Source organism: Schistocerca nitens, chromosome 3 (genome assembly GCF_023898315.1).
Source record: "Schistocerca nitens isolate TAMUIC-IGC-003100 chromosome 3, iqSchNite1.1, whole genome shotgun sequence".
NCBI classification, from domain to species: Eukaryota; Metazoa; Arthropoda; class Insecta; order Orthoptera; family Acrididae; genus Schistocerca; species Schistocerca nitens.
Genome location: NC_064616.1, coordinates 945,803,622 through 945,823,763, shown reverse-complemented (window position 1 = coordinate 945,823,763; position 20,142 = coordinate 945,803,622). Strand labels below are relative to the sequence as shown.

The 20,142-nt window shown below is 37.0% G+C and overlaps 1 protein-coding gene and 1 pseudogene across 1 annotated transcript in view; one reads left to right on the top strand and one right to left on the bottom strand.

Moving 5' to 3' along the window:
- Positions 1-13,126, bottom strand: part of LOC126249021 (uncharacterized) — a 712,654-nt gene extending 699,528 nt beyond the window's left edge. Inside the window, exons 1-4 of the mRNA XM_049950623.1 lie at positions 13,001-13,126; positions 12,834-12,922; positions 8,550-8,691; positions 3,634-3,786 (exon numbers count right to left, since the gene is read on the bottom strand). Of these exons, the coding sequence (XP_049806580.1) occupies positions 3,634-3,786; positions 8,550-8,691; positions 12,834-12,922; positions 13,001-13,009 (393 nt within the window). The 5' untranslated portion in view covers positions 13,010-13,126. The remainder of the gene's footprint in view (positions 1-3,633; positions 3,787-8,549; positions 8,692-12,833; positions 12,923-13,000) is intronic.
- LOC126250498 (5S ribosomal RNA) lies at positions 10,378-10,495 on the top strand (annotated as a pseudogene).
- Positions 13,127-20,142: the final 7,016 nt, after the last annotated feature.

The window sequence follows — 20,142 nt, the reverse complement described above, 5'->3', positions numbered from 1 at the left end:
ATTGAATTTGGGACCAGGCAAAAGGTGAGGCTTTTGGAAAGGACTGATACGTCTGCAGTTGGAGAAAAGGTTCACGACTGTGTTTAGGGTCTGTGTAGGTTCTGATTTCTGTATGGTGATGGAAGGGAGTCTTTGAAGGTGAGGTAAATGTAGTAGGTCTGCAAGGCAGGGTTTGTTAGCTATGAGGGGATGGGTGGGAGGTTTGGAGGTTGTTGTAGAGGTGGTGGATAGTGGTAGTCCATGGCAGAGTTAGGAAGTGAACAGGGTGGTGAGTTTTTTTAAGGTAGCATTGTGCACGTTGCTCTAGTTCTTGAAGGGCAAGTGTTTCAATGTGTGATGTGGGATCCAGGCATTTGGGATTGCATAGCAGGAGAATTTTACAGATGGAAAGGAGGTATTGCAAGGATTGATTGATATGGTTTTGCAGGACTATGTTGATGAGGGTTAAGGACTGGCAGAATCTGAACAGATGGAGGTCATTGAGGAAGGAAGTGTGGCAGATGGAGATGTATAATTTGATGGTAAGGGAATTTGGGGGGATTCTATGAGCCAGTAAACGTAGCAGGAACAGGGTTCTGCCTAGAGATAAGAAAACTTTTCTGTACTGATGAAGATGGAAGGAGGAAAGATCCATGCTGGAGGATAGAAACACGTAAAAATACATAAATAACATAGAAGTACATCTGAAAAATTTCACAAAAATATACCTGCAACAAATGTGCCACATTCTATGTAGGCATGACAACCAACAAGCTGTCTGTCCGCATGAATGGCTGCAGATGTCTGTGGCCAAGAAACAGATGGACCACCCAATTGCTGGGTACACTGCACAACTCAATGTTCTTCATTTCAATGACTGCTTAACAGCCTGTGCATTCTGGATCATTCCCACTGATTCCTGCTTTTCTGAACTGCACAGGTGGGAACTCCCCCTGCAATATATCCTACATTCCTGTAATGTTTCTGGCCTCAGCCTTCATCAGTCACTGGTAAGTCTCTGAAGGTTGCATATATTGGCCTATTTCAGTCACACATTTACTGCGGCATCTGCTATGGGGACATTCCTGCCTCCAGAGTGAAATTCTGAAAAAATGTGTGTGTGTGGGAGGGAGGGGGGGGGGGTGATCAGAACACTGAGCAAAGTTACACCTAAAGTACACTGCTGTACCCTCTTTAGCAAGCTCCAGGCATTAACTGCAATGCTTTACATCAAAAGTAACTTAAATGAGTTCACCACTCGAGAGAATACACACCCTTAAAATACCAGAGGCAAACTGAACCTCAATATACCATGACACAAACTCTCAAAGACTGCAAACGCACACAAAATAACAGGTTCAGAAGTTTTTAATAAACTTATAATATCTGCTTGGACATTGTCCTAATATATTTTCAAAATTAAGATGATTCGTAACTGAAACACACATTTTACAAGATAGCTGAACTATTTGAAATAAACAAGATTTATATTGGTACTTAAGGATATTTCCAACAGATATGGAAGTAAATTGTAAAAAATTTACTGTAAAAATTATTCTTAGTTGTACACTCCTGGAAATGGAAAAAAGAACACATTGACACCGGTGTGTCAGACCCACCATACTTGCTCCGGACACTGCGAGAGGGCTGTACAAGCAATGATCACACGCACGGCACAGCGGACACACCAGGAACCGCGGTGTTGGCCGTCGAATGGCGCTAGCTGCGCAGCATTTGTGCACCGCCGCCGTCAGTGTCAGCCAGTTTGCCGTGGCATACGGAGCTCCATCGCAGTCTTTAACACTGGTAGCATGCCACGACAGCGTGGACGTGAACCGTATGTGCAGTTGACGGACTTTGAGCAAGGGCATATAGTGGGCATGCGGGAGGCCGGGTGGACGTACCGCCGAATTGCTCAACACGTGGGGCGTGAGGTCTCCACAGTACATCGATGTTGTCGCCAGTGGTCGGCGGAAGGTGCACGTGCCCGTCGACCTGGGACCGGACCGCAGCGACGCACGGATGCACGCCAAGACCGTAGGATCCTACGCAGTGCCGTAGGGGACCGCACCGCCACTTCCCAGCAAATTAGGGACACTGTTGCTCCTGGGGTATCGGCGAGGACCATTCGCAACCGTCTCCATGAAGCTGAGCTACGGTCCCGCACACCGTTAGGCCGTCTTCCGCTCACGCCCCAACATCGTGCAGCCCGCCTCCAGTGGTGTCGCGACAGGCATGAATGGAGGGACGAATGGAGACGTGTCGTCTTCAGCGATGAGAGTCGCTTCTGCCTTGGTGCCAATGATGGTCGTATGCATGTTTGGCGCCGTGCAGGTGAGCGCCACAATCAGGACTGCATACGACCGAGGCACACAGGGCCAACACCCGGCATCATGGTGTGGGGAGCGATCTCCTACACTGGCCGTACACCACTGGTGATCGTCGAGGGGACACTGAATAGTGCACGCTACATCCAAACCGTCATCGAACCCATCGTTCTACCATTCCTAGACCGGCAAGGGAACTTGCTGTTCCAACAGGACAATGCACGTCCGCATGTATCCCGTGCCACCCAACGTGCTCTAGAAGGTGTAAGTCAACTACCCTGGCCAGCAAGATCTCCGGATCTGTCCCCCATTGAGCATGTTTGGGACTGGATGAAGCGTCGTCTCACGCGGTCTGCACGTCCAGCACGAACGCTGGTCCAACTGAGGTGCCAGGTGGAAATGGCATGGCAAGCCGTTCCACAGGACTACATCCAGCATCTCTACGATCGTCTCCATGGGAGAATAGCAGCCTGCATTGCTGCGAAAGGTGGATATACACTGTACTAGTGCCAACATTGTGCATGCTCTGTTGCCTGTGTCTATGTGCCTGTGGTTCTGTCAGTGTGATCATGTGATGTATCTGACCCCAGGAATGTGTCAATAAAGTTTCCCCTTCCTGGGACAATGAATTCATGGTGTTCTTATTTCAATTTCCAGGAGTGTATATTTAATCTACAAACCTATTCCACTGTAATTGGTCAATGGTGAATCAACAGAATTTCTTGATGCTTCAGGATGCATCCCATCAACTAGTCCCTTCTTTTAGTCAGTTTGTGCCATAAATTTCTTTATTCTCCCAGTTTGATTCTATAATTCTTACCCTCCATACTTCCTTCCATTACAAAAATGACTATTTCTTGATTCCTCATGATGCATCCCATCAATCAGTTTTTTCTTTTAGTTAGTTTGTAGCATACGTTTTTCCCCCCAGTTTGATTCAGTACCTCCTCATTAGTTATTCAGTCTGCCCATCTAATTTTCAGCATTCTCCTACCGCACCACATTTCTAAAGCTTCTGTTCTCTTTTTAGTTATCACTCACACAGTCCTTCTGTACAGAGCTATACTCTAGACACATTCCTTCAGAAAAGACTTCCTAACACTTAGATTAATGTAGATATTAATTCTTTCTGCAGTTTATTTCCCATTTACTTAAGCCATAATCAGTTATTTTGCTGCCCAAGTACCAAAACTCATCATCTACTGCTTTTAGTGATATAATGTTGAATGTTTACCTTCACTCATCTGTCATGAAACATGATTATTTAAGAAAAGTATGTGGGTGTCTAATTAAGCTGTCATTTATATTGAAATTTTGTGATACTAACCGATCTAAATGAATATGGTGTTGTCTGAATCACTGACTGATGCTGATATCTGTTGTTACAAGATCCAATTTCTTTAACCTTCTTAATAATCAGTGTAGTTTTTTCTGCACCAACAAGGCTGTAGTGTGTCGGACAATTTCCATTCACATCCATCTGAAAAAAGCGCAGTTGCATAGTGGGTCATTAAAGTGCAGAATATAATTTTAAAAAATAGAAACATATAAAAACTATATTGTACAATATACTATCCAAATGTGCCCTTGACATGATTATAAGTAATAACTATGAAAGATAACTGAGTTAAATACATTACAAGCTTTATTTTGTTTTTAACTCCCATATTCACTTTTTATTTTGTAGGACATGTACTTAGTACAGTAACACTGTCCTCTTTCTGAAGATTTGTTTGAACATCACAGTACTTTAGCAGGCATAGTCATATTATATATAGGTGGTATGCCTTTGCATTTCTCCTACCTTTGAACTGATTTACCCTGGCAGTTATAAGGGAAGAAACAGTTTAATGTGGACTTTAAATCACAGTGAAACTTGGCATTTTTCACAGTAACAAATTATTCCTTGAGGTGAAAGAAGCAATAACTGACTTGGGAAAAAAGTGGGAATTACTTCTAAATGTGTAGTCTGGCACCTAACTCAATCTGGCATTATAAAATCCAAAAACAGTTTCTGAGTGTTAACTACGTTCCAGTCCAGTATAACTATTCCAAGTGACTTCGAATTCATAAATATTTTTTTTTTTTTCAAAGTAATGTTTTTCAGTATGGCTGCTTTTTGTAATGTCACAAACTGCTGAAATTGAAAAACAATATACTGTGACTAATCATTATATGTCGCTTGACTATTACTTTAATTACCTATGTCCATAAGACAATTTTATAATTTCTGCTTATTTTTTAAACATTAGAAATCCAGATATAAAAAGGTGAAATTTTCAAAGTTTTGCTGAATAATGTCAGTAGAAATTATGTATATTTTATTTCACACTCTTATCATTGTTTCTATCTGCCACATTTGTGAAGAATCATGCCTTTCTTGATAACTGTCACTCCTGTCATAACCCAGGTTTGACTCTTGAATATTTACCATTCCTCTCAAGTGTATTGTTCTTTTCTAAGACATCACTTGATAATATGGGTAATAAAATTATGATGAATCTTGTAATGTCCCTTATTTGACAGTTATTTATGCATCCCTTATACAGCAGCAATAATTTAACTTAAAATGAATATACGCATTTTGCACATGTGTGAATGGCATTATAAATATCACCATAATGATTCTGGATCAAACTTGCTTATGGCCACAAGCATACAAAAGTACCAGTTTATTAAAGCGTAAAGTAGAAATAACAAAACTATAGGAAACCTATTATGACTGAAATTAACATTACTCATACTGAAAATCAAATAGCAACATCTATTACTTTATTCTTCTTAAATTTCATGACATTCTGGCACTTTGAAGTTTTTCTCTTTTCTACATATTTGAGCTGCAATCACTCTAGTAACTTGGCTACTTACTCCATTAAAATTTAAAAGTGTATGAATGAATGAAGTCATATGACCTTGTCTATACAACAGACATTTCATCCTACAACACTACAGTAATGATGGTATCTTATTAATTTTATTCATCATCATTTGTTTTGCCTTCATTTGCAAGCTTTGCAACATTCACAATGCTACTCTGTGACAGTTTACTTTAGGACACCACAACAGAATGCAGGTGATTATCTCATGATGGCCCAATGTTCACAACCATTTATGGACTGAAACAATTATCTAACAATTTTTTCCCTCCTGATTGGTTAGAGTATTTTTTGTTAAGCTCTACAAGTCTGATCTGAGGTCATATAACAAGTACCATGTTCTGTTATTTCTCCTAGAGAGCAACAGGTCATCATCCTTTTATGCCTATGTATCACAGGTGGATATAATTCAGACAAAACAGTACATCTTTGTTATTGTTATTGCTATTCACTTATTTCTGGCTAGATGAATTCTCGTTATCTGCTGTTAACAACTGCCGCCATTCTCACTCCAGTGGTACTCTTCAACTCATGAGCGCGTGTAGCCCATATATCAGTACAGTAAGTAAACTATATCTACTCTATGTCCAAAATCTCCTTGAATAAGTAACTACTCATTGCACCAGAAAAACCTCATTATTCACATTTTGGAAGGCATACGGGTTGCTACACAGTCAGTATATGAAAGTAGTCTGCAAGGATCTTGGATGCAACCAAACATTGTGACATCAACTTTGTTCCCACAATTTGCAACATTTTACTGAAACAGAAATCTAAAAATTTAAGTCATTAAGTGTAGTAGTTTATGTTTTTACAGTTGTTACAAGTATCAAAGTTTTCAACATCCACAACATTGGACAAAACTGGGCATTGTGTGACTGTCAAGTTCATTAAGGAGGAATTAACACTAAATTTAATTCATTTGAAGTTGATGAAAATGTGAGAGGACCCTTATCCATCATTTTGCACTATTTAGGAATGGACTGTTGAGCTTATATGTTGGCATACAGCCTACTAATAATCCAAAAGAGTGTCTAAGAAGAGTAACACCAGCAGCAATTATCACAAATGTGCAGAGCTGAAACACTCATAATTCAAACTGCACTACATCTAAAAATTCCAAAGAAATATATTCAGTACATTTTTTTTATCAGAAATTACACATGAGAAAGCTTTGATGAATTAGTTTCACAGCCCAGTGAGAATATGTTGAAAAATAAATGTTATTTCTATCACTTTCATTTTAAATGTTAGGCCAAAATGATTTGCAGTCGAACTTTATGTGAAAAATTTGGTTGTAATGATAATTCTTTGAAGTAGTTTAAAATATTCATTCTCATGCAGTTTTCCTTTATAACACACAAAATACACACCAAAAGTCAAATTTTCCTGTCAGAAATTTCAAAAAAATTTCAAAATATGAAGAAAATTTGACATGATAGTCCAGTTTCTGCTATATTTTGACTTACGTTTTAACATTATCAATTTAGTTAGTTAGTTAGTTAATTTTATGTTCAATGGAGCATTTTGTACAATAAATCATAATGTTGTGGAATTTCATAAATTAAGAAAAACAGCAGAAACACATCACAGTGTTCACCTTTCCTGAAAATTGACTTTAGTTTAAAAAGGTCTGAGTAAAGTTTTTACCAAAATATTTGATCACTTTCATAAAAATGTAGAATGATTGACACACAACAGAATGTAATGTGAAAGCAAACTGATGAAGTTTTTATTTGATAGTTTACATGTAACATTGGGCAAAAGATTCATATATTTTCTTCTCTATGAATAGAAATTTTTTTACTAAATATAGAGTCACATAATATAAGAGCATGTATATGAGTTATATTACTACTGATTACCATGCAGCTATGTGCGGATATCAAGTAATTATACTGTCTCCAAACAAAATAGGGCAATTAATTAGATTAACACTGAAATGAAGATTTAGATGTGTGTTTTCTGCTTGTGAACATTTACATTTACTTAATACTTGAAAGTTAGATAGAAAAAGAGAAGCCTAACATAACTATGCAGAGTTCATATTTTATTGTTGGAAATATTTGTATGACTATTTATGACAGATGCATTTTCCTTAACGATTTCTAAACAATGGCTTTGAAAAGTATGTAACTATTTGAAATTTAAATTTCCAAGCATTTCATATATGGTTGTTTCTGGAATTTAATGTGAAGAGTGCATGGTACTGTATTGTATTTTATTGGTCCTGTTGTCTAGAAAAGCAAATTATGTATCAAACAGTAAACAAGTCAATTTTTATACCAGTGAAAGTGATATCTATGACTACTTTTTTAAAAATTACAAATAATACACTCAACAAATTTACACAGAAAAAATAAACATTGCAAAAGCTAGGATGTTTAATTTATTTGCCAAGAAGTCTGTATATGTCTTCCAGTTCTAAGTTTTGTCAAGGTTTAGGGCCAGAACATGACATGATTTACTTCTGTCTTCACTTAATCACAATGAGTTATTTTTACAGGACATATTGCTGATTTAGAGACAAAACTGCAGTATCTGAGTCTTTGTGACATTCAGTTTTATTCTGTTTTTATGGAAGAAGGATTCAAGTTTTCCTGTAACATTCTGTAAATTATCTGGAATTTTTTCTATAGTCTCATTTTCTGGCAGACTGAGGTGCATTCTGTGAATACAACTGAGTGTGCATCAATATTTAATGGTCAATCATTTACATACTACAAGAAATGGTACATGGAAACCTGCAGAATCCCTTGGGAAATTGTTTTCCATTTGGAGTAGTAAACTGAATCTGGTCATAAAATAACTCTTTGTTTCCTTTCTATCAAAAAAGAGCTGAACTGCTGTAATGCAGCATTCATCATAACTGCTGTAATGCAGCATTCTTCATCCCATAGCTCTTGAGTTTTTAAAGTAGTATTGAATGGTTCACTATATCAAAGTCTTTTGTTAGACCACAGAATATTCCTGAAACATTTGTACCCTGGTCTAATGAGATGCATATTTTTCCTGTGAATTCTCTGATGGCATTTACAATGCCTTTTCTTCTTTGAAAACCAAGCTGATTTTCAGAAATATAAGGAAACTTTCTCTTTGTGTTGCTCCATTTTTTGACTTCTTTAAGAAAGACCGAAGGAGAGTTATAGTATGCATTCCATCTCTCTTTCTTGCCTTACATAGACTGAAAGGGAAGACAACAAAAGTAAAAAGTTGTCCTCATTTTCTGGGAAATGTTTTCAGTATTATATGTAGGGCCTATGTGCAGAAGAAACTTACAACTAGCACTTACACATAAACCACACAGACACAGAATGGAGTTTACATTAACATATTTAAGACACAATTAAATTACGGAATGACTCACCTCTTCAGTTTCATGATCTACATCAAATCGTTTCATAGAGTTCTGCAAAGCTGACAGTATCCCATTTTTAAAATTAAGTACCCATGCCGTCTCTTCTGGATGTGGGCAAACTTCAGAAATTGTTCCATCTTGGAATGAAAACCTTTAACAGAATCAGTTGCCAAGCATTTTTACAGATTATTTTTGAAAGTTCCATTGTAAGTCATGCAAACTATTATGTGCAGTATGTGTATAATTGCTAGCTCCAAATGATACACACCAAACACATGTTTACTGAGCCTGAAAATTAATTATCTGTTCTCCCTAGGAGTCTAGACAATCACACTACAATAAACTTGATAAATTGATAGATTTATCCATTCACACATTAATGTATGATGTTATACAATTATAGAGATGAAGCTACATTGAAATGCTTATGTGGACTACATTAATAAATAACTGCTATTAAATACAGAGAACTTATTTTATTTGTCAGTGGCTCTTGCCATTGTTAATCAGCTCTTAAGAAGAAAAGTGACTACTCCAAAATGAGCTACAGTTTTTATAAGTATACTATTCACTTATGTTCATCTATAACAACATGCTTAACCTTCAACAACCCTTTTTTCATACATGATATACATTTTAAATAATGTATATTCAGAAACTGCCATATATTTTGTATGAATATTAACCATATCTTACTTGATATACTAGATAGAATGACCACATAAGCCGCTTAATCACTTCCAGAATCTCTTAAGTGTCATGTGCCACCACTGACAACTGGTTTATGAGCAGCCAAGTGTGCGCTAATGAAGGCAAAATTAATACTGTTTAGTATGGTTTACTTTCAACACAGTGCTAAAAAGTGGTTAACAGTTCTCTGACTCCAAACCAAAGTAAATGATGTGCAGTAATTCTGCAGTTGAAGAGAAATAGCAAAAGAAACAAACACACTGATATTTCTTAGAGATGGGTATTGACAAAACTCCAGAGTACACTAATACTGAAAATGGAAACACCTATGTAGGAAATATTGAAATTCAGGAAGAGAAAAGAGGTGGTGGAGTTGGACCTACACAAACAATAAATAAATTCAATCATTACCACCACCACCCACACAGTACAAATTTCCTCACACGTGACAGAAAAGGCTCCTGAAAAAATAGCAGATGAAGATGCATGGGACTAATTTGCTCAAGACTAACAAATGTAATATGTTATAAATGTAATGTGCTCTTTTTTCTTACTTCATTAAGAAATTATCTTGGGTTTTTACGTTAGAGGAACCCCTATTGGGATCAGGCACAAACTGCCTGCCAAAATTGAAGATACATCAGCCACAATGTTCTCAGAGAATGCTCATCTTCATAGATCAGATATAGAAAAGGTTAATAAGATATCAGTAAAGTGCAAGAGCACCCAACGAAAGGAGCGTCCAAGCTTATAATGCCCACATTGTTTAGGAACAGGAAGTTGGTTGAAGCTGGAAGTGAATAGCAATGAACTCCTAAGTTCAGATTGGAATATTCATCATAAGGATACATTAGTCACCAATGGCGGCAGTATATGTATTGCAATAAACAACTTGATAATGTTTAATGGGGTTATCACAGATTCCAAAAGTACATTAATCTCACTGAAGTTCAGTATCAAAGGTCAATCAAAAAAGGAGTCATATGCTTTTTTTTTTATAGGCTGACTGGGTCAGGGGCTGTAGTAGTGGAGCGGTTCAAAGGGAACTTGCAGAATATCGATAATAACTTCCCTGATCATGCTGTTGTAATAGGGGGTGACTTCAACCTGCCAGGTATAGATTGAGAAAGACATGCTATCATAACTGGCCAGTGGCCTTGCCACAGTAGTAACACTGGTTCCCATCAGATCACCGAAGTTAAGCACTGTCAGGCTAGGCTAGCACTTGGATGGGTGATCATTTGGTCTGCCGAGTGCTGTTGGCAAGCGGGATGCACTCAGCCCTTGTGAGGCAAACTGAGGAGCTACTTGATTGAGAAGTAGTGGCTCCAGTCTCGGAATCTGACATACAACTGGGAGAGCGGTGTGCCCTCCATATCCACATCCAGTGACGCCTATGAGCTGAAAATGACACGGCAGCTGGTCAGTACCATTGGGTCTTCATGGCCTATTCGGGAGGAGTTTGGTTTTAGTTTTATGATATCATAACTGGTACCAGAGTTAAGCATGCATATGGCATTATTTTAAATGTATTTTCATAAAATTACTTCAAGCAGATAATTAGAAAACCAACCCATGAAGGTAAAATCTTGGATCTCCTGGCAACATATAGACCTCAACTTATTGAATCTGTTAACACAGTGGAAAACAAGTGATCATGCAGTTGTGATAGCAACTATGACTACGGGTATAACAAAAAATGTTGAGATGGACAGGAAAATATTTTTACTTAGCAACAGTCACAGGATACAAACTGCCAAGTATCTAAGCAGTCAGCATCAAATATTCACTGCCGAGGATGAAGAAACTGAGCACAAATGGAAAAAATTCAAAACCATCGTTCATTATGCCTTGGAAAAATATGTCCCAAGCTAGGTCTTAAACAGTGGGAAAGACCCACCGTGGTTTAATAGCTGGGTTAAAAAACTGCTAAGTAAACAAAAAGAGCTTCATAACATATTCAAGAGAAGACAAAACCTAGATAAACAGAAGCTGAATGAAGCAAAGATGAGCATAAGGAGAGCAATGAGAGAAGCATTCAATGATTTTAAAAGAAAAATTTTGTCAACTGATTTGACTAAAAATCCTAAGAGATTTTGGGCGCTTGTAACATCAGTAAGTGGTAAAATTAGTAAGTGGTTTGAAATTATCTATTCAGCCACTCAGTGACTTTGCTGGCTCCAAAATGGAAAGTAACAGAGAAAAGGCCAAAATACTGAAATCAGTCTTCTGAACTGAATTCAGTGTTTCGAAATCGTTTCACCCTGGAAGACTGTAATTTGGTCCCTCCTTTCAATCATGGTATGAGTGTCAATATGGTAGATTTTGAGATAGTTGATCATGGAATGGAAACTGAATTCAAGATTGTAATTTAGTCCCTCCTTTCAGTCACTGTATGAGCATCAATATTGTAGATTTTGAGATAGCTGCTCACGGAACAGAAAAGCAACTATAATTACAAATTGTGGAAACGCATCAGGACCAGATGATATACCTGTGCATTTCTACAAAGATTATGCGGACCAACTTGCTCCCCTTCTGACAACAGTTTATCTAGGTCACTGCAGCAATGAAGGACACATACTGACTGGAAAAAAGTGCAGGTCATTCCCATTTTCAAGAAGGATCATAGGAGAGATGTTCTAATTATAGGCCTAAATTGTTTATGTCAATCTGTTGTAGAATTATGGAATGTTTTATGCCCAAGAATTATGATTTTTTGGATATGAAAATATCCACTATAAAAATCAACATGGATTCGACAAATAGAGATCTTGAGGACTCTGTTTCTTCATGATATTCATAGCATTGTAAACAATGGTACTAAGGTTGATTCCATTTTCCTGACTTCAGGAAGACATCTGACACCATCCCACACCGCCATTAGTGAAAAAAATATGAGCTACCAAGTATTGGATCAGATTTATGACTGAATACTAGACTTCCTTGCAAATAGAACTCAACTCATTGCTCTTGAGGGAACAAAATCAACAAATGTAAAGGTAATTTCCAGAGTATCCCCAGCAAGAGAGATAGGACCATCACTACTTACACAGTATAAAAATGATCTAGTAGAAAGCATTGGAAGCTCTTTAAGACTGTTCATGGATGATGTGACAGTCTACAAGAAAGTGTAAACACCTCAAGAAAGTATAGATTTGCAAAGTGGTCTGCTGAGGATTGATGAATGTGCACAAATAGGAAAATAAATCTACTACTGCACAACTATGCTAGTGATGACAAGTTGCTAGAAACAGTATATACCATAAAATATCTAGGAGTAACTATCCAGAGTGACCTTAAGTGGAATGACCACAAAAAACCAAGAGCAGCAACAGCGAATGCCACACTGTGTGTGTGTGTGTGGGGGGGGGGGGGGGGGGGGGGGGAAGGGGGGGGGGGGCTTGGGCACATGCATGCTGGCACTAGACTTTGAATTCTAAAAACTGTTCAAGTCTGGTTTACAGGCACATATTGTGGGGCAACAATTTTCAATGGAATAGACATCTAATTCTTTAAACAACATTGTATCTTAACAGTGTGACAGAAATGGTCTTTTTTGAGTTTAGTACACACCCTTAACATTTCAATAATTGTCCTTACCTTAATGGATGTGCTGTCACAGCAACCGAAAATGCTATGGCTGCATCAGGATCATTATTACCATCATCCCTCAATGAAATACCTTCGATCTGTTGAAATCCATGTTATTAGCACATTGTCATACACATACTGAATTTTCTGTTTAATCAGCATATAATTTCTCATACCTTCAGCATTCCATCACATTCTGATATGAACTCTATAGACAGCTCAGCACTGATGTGTAGTGTAGATTCATTTCTACTCGTTCCAGCAAACAGTGTTTTTACATCAATGGAGTAATCATATTCATACCTAGCATTTGGTAAATACTTAAATTTTCCACCACCTGTTGAGAGAAAGACAGACATGATTAACATATTCACACAGTTTGACACAATGAATAAGATTACTTCAGTGTTTCACTGTTTCAGAAATATTTCATTTTCCTACTTGTAAGATAAATATAAAAGTAAAGCTGAAATGTGTTGATATGCAGATAGTGCAGCATTTCCCTTGATTCTAGGCTCCACAAATGTGAGAAAACTTAGATATTGTGTTTTTTCACAATCTGATTTTGCATCTAGCACTTTCAGCCTTGGCTGCAAACCAGTGTGTGTGTGTGTGTGTGTGTGTGTGTGTGTGTGTGTGTGTGTGTGTGTGTGTCAGTGTGTGCGTGTGTGTGAAGAGAGAGAGGAGTAGTTCGGCAAATCAAAAGACACTATATTGGAGTGAATTATGCAGTATTCACTAAACAACCTGATCCATATTCTGTCATGTTACACAAATATTAAAATACATAACTTTCTCTATACGTTTATGTCAATTACTTGTAAATTTGTTACCACTGAAATACATGCTAAACTCAAGAAGTAATCTGTGTTGAAGATATACATGTACACACCACTTGAAAATATATTATAAATGTTGGTAAAACTGGAAATGAATTAATAATTGGATTAATCCAGACTAAACAACTATATAATGTTATAACTGCATATTTCATAAATATCAGCTATAATAATCAAATACTTTGTTGAAACTTGAAACTTCCTGGCAGATTAAAACTGTGTGCCCGACCGAGACTCGAACTCGGGACCTTTGCCTTTCGCGGGCAAGTGCTCTACCCTCTGAGCTACCGAAGCACGACTAACGCCCGGTCCTCACAGCTTTACTTCTGTCAGTATCTCGTCTCCTACCTTCCAAACTTTACAGAAGCTCTCCTGCGAACCATGCAGAACTAGCACTCCTGAAAGAAAGGATATTGTGGAGACATGGCTTAGCCACAGCCTGGGGGATGTTTCCAGAATGAGGACCGGGCGTGAGTCGTGCTTCGGTAGCTCAGATGGTAGAGCACTTGCCCGTGAAAGGCAAAGGTCCCGAGCTCGAGTCTCGGTTGGGCACACAGTTTTAATCTGCCAGGAAGTTACTAAACATAATATTCTATAAGCTTTCAATCGATATAATTGTTTTATTTTTGTTTGCAACAGTAGTTACATTAGAAAAATACATAAAAACAGCAAGTGTACATAATAAATTATAACGTTCACTTGTTTCATTTATAATATATACTTTGTTATTTTGAGTGATCAATCTATATTTACATTTCATTATGTACACCACAGAGCTATCTAACAGAACCAGCATCAACTTTTGTAATTGTAAAATTATTAAAATTGTAGCTTCAACAATAAATATACTAATTCCAGTTGTCATAATTTTATAAATAGTCAGGTACCTGAGCTATGTGGGCTGTCTCAGTCAGTTTGTTATTGGGTCACCTTCTATATATATTTGGTATTTGGAAAAACTGCTAAATTTTATTAGAAAACATTTAAAAGTTAAACCATATGTTTGCATTTCCATTAAAAGCTAATAACAAATGTTTTCCATGTTTTAAACCTGGGATATATTAATCATCAGCACTGTCAACAGATGCAAGAAAAGTATTGCAATTTCTATGTTACATACTTCATATTGATTATTCCAAGGAAGCACAAAACAGAGTTAAAATTGTTGTTTTGGTCTTCAGTCCAGTGACTGGTTTAATGCAGCTCTCCATGCTACTCTATCCTGTGCAAGCTTCTTCATCTCCCAGTACCTACTGCAACTTACATCCTTCTGAAACTGTTTAGTGTTTTCATCTCTTGGTCTCCCTCTACGATTTTTACCCTCCATGCTGCCCTCCAGTACTAAATTGGTGATCCCTTGATGCCTCAGATATGAAAGCTTCTACTCTCTTCCTGTCTAAACTATTTATTGTCCATGTTTCACTTCCATACATGACTACACTCTATACAAATACTTTTAGAAATGACTTTCTGACACTTAAATCTATACTCAATGTTAACAAATTTCTCTTCTTCAGAAACACTTTCCTTGCCATTGCCAGTGTACATTTTATATACCCTCTACTTCGACCATCATCAATTATTGTGCTCCCCAAATAGCAAAACTCATTTACTACTTTAAGCATCTCATTTCGTAATCTAATTCCTTCAGCATCACCTGATTTAATTCGACTACATTCCATTATCCTTGTTTTGCTTTTGTTGATGTTCATCTTATATCCTCCTTTCAAGACACTGTCCATTCTGTTCAGCTGCTCTTTCAGGTCCTTTGTTGTCTGTGACAGAATTACAATGTCATCGGCGAACCTCAAAGTCTTTATTTCTTCTCCATGAATTTTAATTCGTACTCCGAATATTTCTTTTGTTTCCTTTACTGCTTGCTCAATATACAGATTGAATAACAATGGGGATAGGCTACACCCTGTCTCACTCCCTTCCCAACCACTGCTTCCCTTTCATGCCCCTTGACTCTTATAACTGCCATCTGGTTTCTGTACAAATTGTAAATAGCCTTTTGCTCCCTGTATTTTACCCCTGCCACCTTCAGAATTTGAAAGAGAGTATTCCAGTCAACATGGTCAAAAGCTTTCTCTAAGTCTACAAATGCTAGAAATGTATGTTTCCCTTTCCTTAATCTATCTTCTAAGATAAGTCATAGGGTCAGTATTGCCTCACGTTTTCCAAAATTTCTGCAGAAATCAAATTGATCGTCCCCAATGTCGGCTTCTATCAGTTTTTCCATTTTTCTGTAAAGAATTCATGTTAGTACTTTGCAGCCATGGCTTATTAAACTGATAGTTCGGTAATTTTCACATCTCTCAACACCTGCTTTCTTTGGGTTGGAATTATTATATTCTTCTTGAAGTCTGAGGGTATTTCGCCTATCTCATACATCTTGCTCACCAGATGGTAGAGTTTTGTCAGGGCTGTCTCTCCCAAGGCTATCAGTAGTTCTAATGGAATTCTGTCTACTCCTGGGGCCTTGTTTCGACTTAGGTCTTTCAGTGCTCTGCCAAACTCTTCACACAGCATCATATCTCCCATTTCATCTTCATCCACATCCTCTTCCATTTCCATAATATTGTCCTCAAGAATCTCGCCCTTATATAGACCCTCTATATACTCCTTCCACCTTTCTGCTTTCCCTTCTTTGTTTAGAACTGTGTTTCCATCTGAGCTCTTGATATTGATGCAAGTAGTTCTCTTTTCTCCAAAGGTCTCTTTAATTTTCCTGTAGGTAGTATCTGTCTTACTCCTAGTGGGATGAGTTTTATACCATTCTATGGAGACACTCTGATTCCTACTGCCCCTTTACAGAAATGCAGATAAAGCCAACATACACTCAGAGTAGAAGAAATAACAAACTCAGACTTCCAGCCAACCTTGATAAACTTAGGCAGAATATTCATGACCTAGATGTCCTGCACAAATCAACAAGAGTGCATATTTTCAAACAAAAATATAATGCAGACAAAAATATTTGGAACCAGAACTCTCAAACCTTACATAACAAGTCCACCATAATGAAATATCACAGCCCACTAATGTAAGCAAGGCGTCCTTGAAACAGATCAATGGCTAATGGGGATAATGAAGGTAATGGGCAAGGAGCACTACATTTGTAGTGTGTGGATAAGTTGAGAAATTATGTCTGGTGGGAGGCGTGCAAAGGTAGTCTTTGTAGCTGCAATGACCATTGTGTCCAGATGATTCAGTAGTCAGAGTATTTACCTGGTTGCAAATCCTGGTCTGGCACAAATTTTCAGATATTTCCAATGATTTCAACCAATGCCTGCTCACAGAAAAGGTCTGTAATTCCTTAGTGTAATGATCAATAAGTGTTGAGAGACCTCCACAACTAAGGTTAGCAAATCCTTATGTGTACAGGATGGTAACATTATAAAAACCCAAAAGCAATATGTAACCTTTTTAATAGATGTATCATGTCACCAACATGAAATGCACCACACCCTACAGACGTGCAGCAAGAGATACTGAGTCACAGTACTCAAACAATGGATTTTTCAATGTGGTGAGGTTAAGGAAAATGAAATAAGCAAGATAATCTTCACATTAAAGAACAAATATTCAGATGAATGGGATTGTATGTTGGGTACTGTAGTTAGAAAATTCATAAAAGAAATAGTAAACCACTGACTTACCTTATAAACTGTAATATTTTGGGAAACACTTTTGCTAGTAGTTTAAAAATAAGCATTGTTGAATTAGTCATAAGAAGGGAAATACAAAAGAGGTTCAAACTATCACCAAGTATCATTGATCCCTACATTTAGTAAGCTCTTTGAAATGGTTACCCTTTCTCAGCTGTCTGGTTATTTTACAAAAAATCAAATCATTAACAGAAACACAGCATGGCTTTAGGAAAGATTGCTGCACAGCAACTATAGTTACTGAATTCCTCCATAGAGTATGGTACCCTCCTATATGAAGAAGCCTTTAAATTAGTCATCCAATTAAGAAATAGGAAGTATAAAACATCAAAGACTCATCAATGCAGTTACTGTCCACATACTTAACAAACTGCAAGCAGTGTAAAACTTTCATGCAAAATATATAATACAGTCACAGAGTTCTCATATACAATAATCCAGGGGTGCTGCAGGGGTCAATTGTAGGCCCCTTATACTTGGTCTCTGTCAATAACATTACACAACCCTTCAACTCATCTCTAGTAAGCTATGCCAAGCCTCTTATTTTGTGAGAAAGACTTTCACGCATTATAGTCAGTTGCAACTAAAAGTGTAATGGGAGTAACCACATATTTTCTACTCCAAGGCCTACACAATAATATCAGTAAATCGCAGCTACTAATATTTAAGACAGCTGGCTCCCATGAGGTTGAAATAGATGGTATATGTGGTAGTGCATCAGTAGAAACTGATAACATTTAATTTCTTGGTTTCCACCTGGACATAAATCTTTGTTGGGTAAACCACATTAATCCTGTATGTGAGAAAATCAGAAGCAGTTTGTATCCAATTAGCCAACTGGCAAAAATAGTTCCAAGTCAAACCTTAAAAATTGTATACAGTTGAACAGTTTATCCATTTGTTAAGTATGGTATTGAACTAAGGGGCTTTGCGGCAGACCTGTATCTGAATACAATATTGGTACTACAGAAGAGAGCAATTACATTAATTCATGAACTGAGGTCCAGGGAATCCTGTCGTGAAACCTGTGTCCAACATAAAAAGTTAATCACATATTCCTTATATTTGTACAAACTTATTATATTTTTTTGTGAATAGTAAAAACCGAGGTACATAAGTGCAATGACATACATAATTATGATACTAGAAGTAAGGGTAACTATGTCAGGCACAGGGTAAAATTAAAAATAATTGATGACAGTCCTTATATTGCAATGGGCAGATATGGTTCAAAAAGCTGCCATATACTCTGAAAACTTGTGAAGCAAAGTTGTTCCAGAGTGAGTTAAAAGGTTTCTTACTAAACAAGTATTTGTACTCACTCAGTGAATTTTAAGCTAGACGTCCTTTGTTGCAGCATGTAATATATGTAGAATATTAAGATTAATATACGTACCACTATTATACATAAGTATTATTTACATCAATTTATTACTAAATCTACATATGACATTTGCAAAAGTCGTCAACTTGATGGTTACATGCAAAAAAGTGTAAATAAATAAACAGAAGAGCTTCATAGCAACTGTGATAATGCTGATGGGCATCAACAAAAATAACCAATGACAAAGTGGCATCAGCTATGATTTTTCAAAAGCAGAGAAGCAGGAAACAGATTAAAAAAATTTAATGCTTTCTAGACAGTGTTCATAACATACTTTTATAAACTTTGGAGTATCTTCTTCACACTGATACAAGAAAAAAGGGCCTGATAAGTACACATCCAAAAAATCTTCCGTTTTAGAGCTATAATTAAAGTTAATGATCAATACATTCAAAATAAAACTCAACAACTGAAGTTATTAATCAATAATTGTCACAAAAACATACTTGAGCTCTTATCAATGAATAATTCTGACCAAATATGGAGCATAAGCATCCAAACCCACCAAATGTAAAAATGAAAATACATCTACTTAAAAATGAGATTAAAATTTGCTTGACAATTTCCTAAAAGACAGTCTCCGTTCCTTCCAGTCCGGCTATGTAAGTATAGACCAGATGTGGTTTAAATTCAAAGAAATAGAGTTGACAGCAGTTGAGAGATATATACCAAATAAATTAATAGGAGACAGTACTGATCCCCCATGGTACACAAAAGAGGTCAGAAAACTGTTGCAGAAGCAATGAAAAAAGCATGCGAAACTTAAAAGAACATAAAGATACAAGAGTGTCGAAGTTTTAAAGTTACTCAAAATTTAGCATAAGCTTCATTGTGAGATGCTTTTAATAGTTTCCACAATGAAACTCTCTCTGAAAATCTGGCAGAAAACTCAAAGAGATTCTGCTTGTATGTAAAGAACACCAGTAGTAAGACATAATCAATACCTTCATTGGCCAATAACAATGGTGATGTAACTGGTGACAGTGTTACTAAAGTAGAGTTACTGAATATGGTTCTCCAAAATTCCTTCACAAAAGAAGTTGAAGTAAATATTTCAGAATTCAATTCAAGAACAACTGCCAACATGAGTAACTTGGAAGTAGATATCCTCAGTGTGGCGAAGCAGCAAGTTCATATAAATGCAATCAACAATATAGCATACAAATCAGCTTAATTTTCCAAGGAACTCCTCGACAGTGACCTATGAGGAAACTCTTCAGTTTTGATTTGAAAGCACATGGATGACTGCTAAGACTTTTTAATTCTTGTGGTAGCTTATTGAAAATGGATGCAGCACTACTGCTCACCTTTCTGAACAAGAATCAAAGAAGTATGATTCAGATGCAGATTGGATTACTGCATAGTATTAACTGAGTAAAAGCTGCTAATTCTTTGGAATAAGCTGATGTTGTTAACAAGAAACA